The 9931-nt window shown below is 36.1% G+C and overlaps 2 protein-coding genes across 2 annotated transcripts in view; one reads left to right on the plus strand and one right to left on the minus strand.

Moving 5' to 3' along the window:
* Positions 1-1747, plus strand: part of PARPBP (PARP1 binding protein) — a 48661-nt gene extending 46914 nt beyond the window's left edge. The window contains 2 exon segments of the mRNA XM_061444988.1: positions 385-537; positions 1179-1747. Coding sequence (XP_061300972.1) covers positions 385-537; positions 1179-1513 — 488 coding nt within the window. The 3' untranslated portion in view covers positions 1514-1747.
* A 351-nt stretch (positions 1748-2098) lies between these two features.
* PMCH (pro-melanin concentrating hormone) lies at positions 2099-3111 on the minus strand. The gene is made up of 2 exons (XM_061444994.1): positions 2866-3111; positions 2099-2358 (listed from the first exon to the last, which is right to left on the minus strand). The coding sequence occupies exons 1-2, from the start codon at positions 3109-3111 to the stop codon at positions 2104-2106; spliced, it is 501 nt and encodes a 166-aa protein (XP_061300978.1). The 3' UTR covers positions 2099-2103.
* Positions 3112-9931: the final 6820 nt, after the last annotated feature.

Genomic DNA, 9931 nt, shown 5'->3' on the forward strand with positions numbered 1-9931 from the left:
ACTGTAGCTGTGCCAGCTGTTCAAAATGGTAGTCTGCAGTCCATCAAAAGAGGGAGCTAACTAATTTTTAAAGATTCAACCTAGCTTTTTTTGTCAATGTGTAACTTTGTATAAGAGATTAAAGAAGTTTTAAAAATTATTTTAGGACTTTAATAGAATAATTTACTATTAGTATTGAAACCCTTTGCGCTTTGTAAGCTAATACTTCACAAATATATTTGATGTGAGCATACTCATTTTTCTGGTGTTTTTTTTCCTTTTTTTTTTTTTTTACAATCTAAGAGCTTTCATGACAGAAGTATGTGGAAACATTATATTACTGTTCTTGCAGTGCTGTCTTTTACTTTCATAAATAATTAAAGCTAGTACCAAATTGCTATTTGCAGATGAAGCAATCTTCAATAAAATCTCAGTTTGCATCTACATATAAAAATGAGTTCAGTGAAATAAATGGTCAACATTTCCTCAGCATTAGCCAAATTCCAACCTGCACAAATCCTGCACCAAAGCAACAATTAAAAGCTGGATATGTCACAGGTAAGCTGTAGCAGGACTGTATAAGTAAATATGATAGCTAATATTTTAAGTGTTATCAAACAAGGCTTTAGTACAGATCAAGCATAAACGTTTTCAAGAAAAAAGACTGGCATTACTCTGTGTATGCTATGATCCGTTAAATGTCTTTGTATTAAAATTGTAATGCTAACGCTTTGAAAATATAAATCTGCTTGAAAAATATGTATTCCTATCTTGAGGTAAAAATTGACACATTTTACATACATTGTGTAATGATTTGTCTTATTTTACAAAAGTAATATAAGTGAAATTTGTATTTCTGCCATTAAAAAGTGAAAATTTACTTTTATTCCACTATGAATCAAATCATATATATGATTTATTTCTGGGGCCTTTAAGCATCGTTTTCAGTATCTTAAAGTTATAAATCTATTTTCCTAAGTTAGTTGCTGCTGCACGTTTTTGAGTAGTGTAATTTTAAATGGGCAATGCGCTCACGAACACATAGCAAATGTAACTGCAATAAGCAACATAGTTTTGTTTTACTGATAATGCACTAGTTTTGATTTAAAAAGTATGTGACAGCCCTCTAGAAAAAGGATGAATAATCCCAGGTAACTTTTTATTTCTTCACATATGTTTTTGATATTCTTACATGACAGAAGGTATGAATTCATGTCTTGATGTACCAGTGCTTGGAACTATTTCTGAAAATGTTCACCAGACTAGAAGTTATACAGAAATGGGAAAGCTCAGTTGTCAGCCAAGAAACAAGAACTCCAAGAATGAACAGATGGATTTGAATAATGACAAAGTAATCTGTGATAAGGAAAGTGAACCATCTTTGCAAAAAAATACTAAAAGATCTAAGACTTCAAACAGTCCTCAGAAGGAATTGGACAGCAAAATCCCTGGCAAAAGAAAACACAGCAAAACTGCAACCAAGAATAAACTGATTGCTGGTCAGGCAAAATTAACTCACTTTTTTCGACTGTAAGTTTTTGCTTTCGCATACGTGGTGCATTGACTGGCTCAGAAGATGTAAAATTTTGTGAAAATTTGGTGAAATTCACTATTGCTTCCTTTCATACTCAAATAAGTGGGAAGTACCTTGTGTGCAAAATTAAACAAATACTGGTCTAGATTATGCAGAATTTTTTTATTTTTTGATAACAATACATCATTAGTAATTACAACTATGTTCTTTTTTGGTAATGAATTGTTTCCCACTACAATGTGATGGTAATGTATTTTTGGATGCATACATATAGCCACACTGAAACACAGTAACTTCAAATTACATTAAATTCATAATAAAACATTTGATCTTCAAAGGAGGTGCTGTAGATCAGTAGTTTTCAGACTTGCCAACAAGGTCGATAGACTCTTCCCAGCATACACCTGAGCACTATAAGGGTGAAAAAAAAATAGCTGGCAGATTGACTCATGAAAGAACTAGAAATCTTTATGTCCCATGGAAATACTAATTCAATAAATTTAACAAATGCTTCCTCCCTTGTGTGGCAAATCAGAATAGACATGGAGTTTCTAAATGAACCTTTATCAAATTGCTATATAGACGTTGCATTATACTTTACCAGAATGAAATAATTGTTGTGTAAAAATGGAAATATACTTACTGTCAAAATCTCTTCTTCCTATAGGGAATTTAGCTGAATTTTCTTCATCTGCAGTCTCTCTTTCCTGTATCGATTCAATATTTTGAATTTCAGTGTCAGCTGGAAAAGCCATGGTTCTCTTCAGTGCAAGATAAGGTAGTTGTTTTCTACCCAAGTTGATTGACAAAACATGATTTAAGAAATCATGCCTGGAACCTGTGTCCTGTTTTAAGGGAAAACAAGAGTAGCAGTTTATCTTTAAATTGGTTGTGTCCACTTCTTATATTCCAGTTTTTATACTTAGCAGTGCAAGTATTTTATCTTTCAAGTTGATATTTTAAAAGTGATGACCTGCATTGCATCTCTGGCTGAAATGGTTTTATGGTAAAGATCATGATATAATAATGAGTCTTATATTTGGTGAAGTTAAAAACTTGTTGCTGCACATAGAGTCACGCTGAATCGCATAAGTATAGGCTTTTTTCTCCCCATATTTTGGCTACATATAGTTCTTGTAAATACAGTTTTTTTTTCTATTCAGCTGTCCAAGTTACACATTTAAAAATCTTGGAATTAGATACTTACACTTAAAAGTTCATTCTTGATTATAGTATGCTAAACTGATATTTTTGTATATTCATCAGATTATTGCTTTAAATGATTTTTTTAAAGGGCTATAAAGAGAATTTCAATTTTACAATTAACCCAAAACATAAAACTGAAAACTCACCAAAAACTTCATCTTTTTGTCATCCTCTTCATCTAAAACACCTCTGTCTTCAGTCTTATAATGCTTCAGCAACGGTATAGTGCCTCTGCTCACAGTTCTATCTCCATTTCTAAGAGTTTTTTCTAGATTTAATGTGGTTAGCAACATATCTTCATCTGCTTTTTGCAGCGATTTTGAAGCTGAGAGTTGAAAACCTTGAGAAAAAAGAGAAAGACAGAGAATTAGCATGTATGATGAGATACACATTCTTAGTTACTTAACTCTTGCATAGAAGTTAAGCAGTTTCCAAATTTCAAGAAAGCTTTTCCAGTTGTAAATTTATGCTCTCCATCTATGTCCACTTTATATATTGTACAGATTGAATGGAAACTACTTCAATGGATGATGACTTCATTCTTTTAAAAAGACTCTTACTAAGGAATAACCTTTTCTATAATCCTTCTAATCCCATTTGTTGTTTAGAACTACTTAAACATTTCTTTAGCATGGATAATTTGTTTATTTGTATGTTGGAACAGCACAGATTAGTTCCTTTTGATGAATCAGTATAACAAAGTTCACTAAGTGATGTCCGTTTGTATTCTTTATAAAGCCTTACCTCCAGTTAAGGCAATTTAAGAAAAGGAACTAATCTATATAAATCAGCATGGTTGTTGTAAAGGTGTGATCTATCATAGTTTTTGATCAAAACTGATTCACTGAAGAGTTGAAAAGCTTAACATTTAACATCAGCTTAGACTGCTATTATGTTAGAGCTGAAATCATTAACTTGTATTTTGATATCCATTACCTCAGGTTGCATTATTCAGAGCTTATGTCTTGAAATCCTTGTTAATACATAAGTGATTGTATTTGTCTGCATTTTCTTTCTGAAAATGGACCTTTCCCAGATACAAATATAATATAGTCAGATAAGAATGCTTGCTAAGAATGTAGAAAGAAAAGTGAACTTTCTCATTTAAGAAGTCTTTGAAGTCTACCTGTTGCCGTGAGGAAGAAAATGGATGAGTTTCTGCATAATGTTTTTTGGTTGGTGGGTTTAGTGTTTGGTTGATTGTTGTTTGTTGTTTTTTTTCTCACCTTATCTGGAAAGTAAGTAGGGCCAGCTCAAATTTAACTAATTTTTTTATCAGTGGTGCAAAACACCTATTTAGTTGCTGTGTGACTCTTAGCTGGTACCCATCTCTTAAATTTCTGACAGCAGGAAGAGTACAGGTTCCCCCTTGGTTTTCTTCCTCACACTTTGTTTTACTTTTTCTGCTTTTTGTCTATAGTGCCATACACTAGCAACAAGATTGAAATTTTAATTAGCAAAAGTGATTTTTTACAGTAGCTTTTTTTTTTTTGTAATGATTGTCTAATGGTTTCCACTAGTGCATACCACTGATGTGGTGTGAAGGAGAAAGTAAGATTGATATTTAATAGTCTAATCAGGTTAATAACACATCAGTGGCAGTTACAGATAGCAAGTAGACACTTTGATTTTACACCTGTTACAAGAAGTCCAAGGAAGAAATGTGAGTGCTGCTGAAAGGTGTTGCGCAGTCTTAGGGAAATAGGGAAAGAACAATGGCTCCTGCTGAAAACAGGCAATGATACAACACTAATACACAAAGCGAGGATGTTATGTAGAACAACTGACCAGCATTGTTGGAACAGTTGTATTTCTAATCGCTGATGACTGTTAAACTTCCTGGAAAAGCAGACTGCCTTGCCGAAGCAACCCTTCATGGGAAAACATGCCCTGGTGTATGAAGCAGATTTTGACTAAGAGACATTTTGGGTATACCCACTTTTGCCCAAATGAGGAAAATGCATTTAATCCTTTCTGGGCAGACCATCTCTGACAAATAGAGCTATTGCTTCTCATTCCTTTCGTTTCCTTGCTGTAGAGCCTGTACTTGCCTCTGGGCAATTGGAGTGGTTTCTTTTCTTTTACTTTAATTGCTTCACTACAAGGGAGACAAGTCTAAAGTCAATTGTATATGGGTTTATACTTCTCATTCAACCTTCCTTTGTAATTTGTATTCTTCCCTCACATTCAGTATTTGTACAGTCTTGTTAATTAATAAAGCAAAAACCAAATATGCTCTGTAATGGCAGTTTTCATTTAGCTCAGTTGAGGCAAAAAAGGAGCACGTTGGAGCTACCTTTCTTTTTATATGTTGGCATTTGAATTAAGAGTTGGGAAGTAAGTTATCCACTCTGTAATTGTGTATGTGGCAATAGCTTCTGCTTATCAAGCTATAGTACCCACAAGTATTCAGCATGTATTGCATATGGCTTACTTCCAAACGCTTCTCTTTCATTTATTAGAAAGCACAGTTAGAATAAGAATTGACCCGGGTCAATTAGAAAGTCCATCTAAAGTGTCTACTTAGTTGTCTACTGTGTCTATAAGCTGATGTCTACAGAGGGTTATAAGATCAGGGCAAACTTATAGTACTTCCCCCAGTATACTCTAAAGCTTCTTGAACTGGCTGTTAATTTTTAAGGATTGTTGAAGGTCTGAGGTAGTTCTAGTAATAATTAGTAGAAACTCCTAGCTGCTAAGAAATCAATAGCATATGAATGCATAGAATATGAATAGCATTAAATTCAGTGACTTTTCTGCCTGTTTAGAGCAGCAGATAACATCTAGTACACCTGCAGGTTTGTAATGCACTGTGTATGTCTCTTCATAATGCCTTTGTGAATCCCAACAGTCTGTGTGCATCCTTTCCATTTAGTTTTGAAACTTTCAGTGCAAAATTAAGAAGTTTTAATATATCAGTTTCTGTTTTATCATGGTTTATCAAATTGGCTTGTTATCATAAATAATAACACTGCTTACAGAGCAGTAATAATTATTTTGAGAAATTCTTCTTCCACATTGTGTCTTGATACGATAAAATATAAATGTTTAACATCTGAAATCTGATGTGGTATATGTATGAGTAAATAAAATCTAGGTGATAATGTGCCTACAACGTGTCTCATACTCTATTTGAATCCTTCTAGGAATGGGATACAAAACAATTGTAATAATTTTATTTGGTCTTGTAACTACTCCAAGTTGCCATGTACAAGTGTTTGAGCCTAATGCCTAGTATTGACTGAACAATTAAACCCCAATATTTTATTATGTATCTTACATAAAGCCAATTTTTCTTTTTTTACTATTAGCAGAATTGAAAGCTTTGCAGTGCAAGAAAGCATTTAAGCAACTTTAACAAGTAATCGCAATGAATCTTAAAACAGCACAAAAATATGTGGTCAATGTTAATATGCCCAGTAGCATGCTACTTCTGACTTTAAAAGGTGGTGGTTTGTTTTTTGTTTGCTTGTTTTGGTTGTGTTTGTTTCTTTGTTTTATTGGATCTTGTAAATTTCATACAAACAGCTACTTCAGTCTTTATTTCAGTTGGAAGATATTTGTCATTTGAACCAAGAACCGCGTGTACTGAGACTTTGGAAGACTGATTTAAACCAAACCCAAGCTCTTTGCAATATTGTTCATTTGTGTGATCCTCTAGTAGCAGAGAATGAAATATAGGCTGTCTGTCTTAAACCTACACATGTCTTTATGTGCATGAGACATGTATTTCCAGGGCACTTAAAACTTTTGGGTAGTTTTGAGTAACAACATAACATTTTCTTATTTTAATAAATTTTAATAAATGACTGTATTAGACTCTTGTATTAGAAAAAAGAATTTTGTGGCATTGAGATCTATTTTGGCAACAGTTAACAGTGTACATTGTACATTGTGTCTGAGACTTGTATGGATCTATTTTAATTTCTGAGGCATAAATATTTTTTTCCTTGATACTTTTTCTTGTAATCTTGCACGGAGTCAAAAAAAAAAAAAAACAAAAAACAACAGAGTGATGGTACTGATTTGTGCATTTTTATTTTTAGCAATGATACAAATGGAAGTAAAAAAAAAAAATCCCGAAAGCATTTATTTGCAGAACTGCAGTTCCTTCTTAAGCCTTGAATAGGAAACCTAGATTTTCTATGCTGGCTTTAGGCTAGCCAGTTTTGCTCGAAACTAAAACGTAAACAATATCTAGCAAGCACATTTGACAAGAAGCTGGCTGTAGTCAGTCATTAGGAAGTGATGAGGCTATGAGTTGTATCTGAAATCCCACTCCCTTCTTGGGTATTAGCTGTATCGTTTATCCATACATTTGCTCATTTTGGACCCAGAGCCTCAAACTTTCCTTGAATGTGGACGCTTTCTTTCCGTGACCTTAGCACCTCATTATAGAGACTGTCTATCTGAAAAGCCTGATTGGGTTAGTTCCAAACTAATCCCACAGTCAGGTAGAGATTCACTGTGCTGTTAATGGAAGGAACTTCTGATCAGCAGTTCACAGGACATAACAAAGGTAATTAGTGCACTTCATTATTGACTGTTTGAAATGAAATTAAATGTAATTGATATTCTTGCCTATCATTGATTCACTGTTCCTCCCTGCTGAATTGGTAGTCACCTAGAATAAAGAAGTTGAAGTACTCGCAAGGCTGCTCATAACAGGACAGCTCTGGAGTTGTTCAGGAGCACAACTTTGATTTTGAGAACTTAAAGTAATCTTTTGTTTATGTGGCAGGAGAATGTACAAGTGGGGATGAATCCCTGCAAATAAGGTGACTTTCACTGAATTTCTATGCAAGATCCAGGATAGCCATTTCAGTCCTCTGTTGAAATGTGTATGTATTTATAAAACGAAAAGTTGCATTTGTTTGTTGCAAATAAATTTCACAGTTGGAAAAACTTTAAAATATTTTCTGCAGTTTGTTATTTTGAAATTAATTTCAGAATTTCATTTGGCAAAGCTGCATAGAAATACATATTTCTCATGGAATTCTACAGCAGGACACCTGCATGTATAGTTCCTCCTAACAAAAGATAATGATAGGCATCCGTTCTTTCTTAGGATTCTTCCTGCTGAATAAAATGGTCCGTTCTTGTGGGAGTAACTTGCCAATACAATATGCTTTGAATTAATGGAACTGTTCTTTTCATTGTCTGAAAGCAAAAAAAACCCTGACTGTCTCTCCCCTCCCAATATCTAAGATTCTTATTCCAAGATACCTTTCGCAAAACCATCTACATGAACCTCTGTTAATGGATTTCCAATTAATCAGTAAAGTAGAAAGAGGAAGGAAGATTCCGTAAGCGATATTAGCTTCTTAAGAAAAAAGCAGTGGTGATGGTGAACATGTTGTATAAAAGCTAGGCAAAAAAAAAATAACAATTATAAATATTAATGTATTGCTTACAGCAGATTCAAATAAAACATAGATTAAAGATAAATCTGTAAGCACAGAAGCTTATTAGTATCATAACCCAAGCAATAGCTTTGGACTTCAGAGTACAGATGAAATCCTTATGTCATTTTTTGAGATTCATTAACCTCAGTCTGCCTTTAGAAGGCTTTACTATGTCTCCAAAAATGCCTAGCCTTTGTCTATGTCATCTTAGACAATGTGGTTTCTCTTCAGTCAATTATACCTCATCTAACAAGCTGTATTTTTGTGGTGGGTTGACCCCCGCTGGACATCAGCTGCTTGCCAGAGCTGCTCTCTCACCCCCTTCCTTCTCAGCTAGTAGAAAAGGGAGAGGAAATACAATGAAAAGCTCATGGGTTAAGATAAGGAAAGGAGCGATCATTCAGCAATTACCATAAAGGGCAAAACATTCAAATGGGGAGAAAAATAATTTCATTTATTACCAGTAAGAGTAATGACAAATAAAACCAATTCTTAAAACACCTTCAACCTACCCTTCCCTTCTTGCTGGGCTTAACTTCACTTCTCATTTTCCCTACCTCTTTTCATGCAGTGGCACAGTGTGATGAGGAATGGGGGTTGTGGTCAGTTCATCATGTCTCTGCTCTTTCCTCTTCAGGGGAGGACTCCTCACTCTCTTCCCCTGCTCCAGTGTGGGGCTTCTCCCACAGATGACAGTCACACAGTATCACAGTATGTTAGAGATTGGAAGGGACCTCGAAAGATCATCTAGTCCAATCCCCCTGCCGGAGCAGGAACACCTAGATAATGTTGCACAGGAATGCGTCCAGGCGGGTTTTGAATGTCTCCAGGGAAGGAGACTCCACAGCCTCCCTGGGCAGCCTGTTCCAGTGTTCCGTCACCCTCACTGAGAAGAAGTTTCTTCTCAAGTTTAAGTGGAACCTCTTGTGTTCCAGTTTGTACCCATTACCCCTTGTCCTATCATTGTTTGCCACTGAGTAGAGCCTGGCTCCATCCTCGTGACACTCCCCCTTTATATATTTATAGACACTTATAAGGTCACCCCTCAGTCTCCTCTTCTCCAAACTATAGAGACCCAGCTCCCTCAGTCTTTCCTCATAAGGGAGATGCTCCACTCCCCTAATCATCCTCGTTGCCCTGTGCTGGACTCTCTCCAGCAGCTCCCTGTCCTTCTTGAACTGAGGGGCCCAGAACTGGACACAATATTCCAGATGCGGTCTCACCAGGGCAGAGTAGAGGGGAAGGAGGACCTCTCTCGACCTACTAACCACCCCCCTTCTAATACACCCCAGGATGCTATTGGCCTTCTTAGCCACAAGGGCACAGTGTTGGCTCATGGTCATCCTGTTGTCCACTAGGACCCCCAGGTCCCTCTCCCCTACACTGCTCTCTAACAGGTCATTCCCCAACCTATACTGGAACCTGGGGTTGTTCCTGCCCAGATGCAGGACTCTACACTTTCCCTTGTTATATTTCATCAAGTTACTCCCTGCCCAACTCTCCAGCCTGTCCAGGTCTCGTTGGATGGCAGCACAGCCTTCTGGCGTGTCAGCCACTCCTCCCAGCTTAATGTCATCAGCAAACTTGCTGATAGTACACTCAATTCCCTCATCTAAATCATTGATGAATATATTAAATAATACGGGTCCCAGTACTGACCCTTGAGGCACTCCACTAGTTACAGGCCTCCAACTAGACTCAGCCCCATGGACTACAACTCTCTGGCTTCTCTCCTTCAGCCAGTTCGCAGTCCACCTCACTACCTGATCATCCAGTCCACACTTCCTCATTTTAGCCGTGAGGATGC

The sequence above is a fragment of the Pezoporus flaviventris genome, unplaced genomic scaffold (assembly GCF_033815535.1).
Source record: "Pezoporus flaviventris isolate CSIRO_AGI_PZ_B2104156 unplaced genomic scaffold, CSIRO_AGI_Pfla_v1 ptg000002l, whole genome shotgun sequence".
NCBI lineage: Eukaryota > Metazoa > Chordata > Aves > Psittaciformes > Psittacidae > Pezoporus > Pezoporus flaviventris.

What these genes read in the sequence shown, in the direction of transcription:
- PMCH (XM_061444994.1), bottom strand. Translation starts at nt 3,111, where the DNA reads ATGTGTATCTCATCATACATGCTAATTCTCTGTCTTTCTCTTTTTTCT. An exon ending in ACAAAAAGATGAAGTTTTTG is followed by an intron (nt 2,359 to 2,865) that starts GTGAGTTTTCAG and finishes CCCTTAAAACAG; the next exon opens with GACACAGGTTCCAGGCATGA.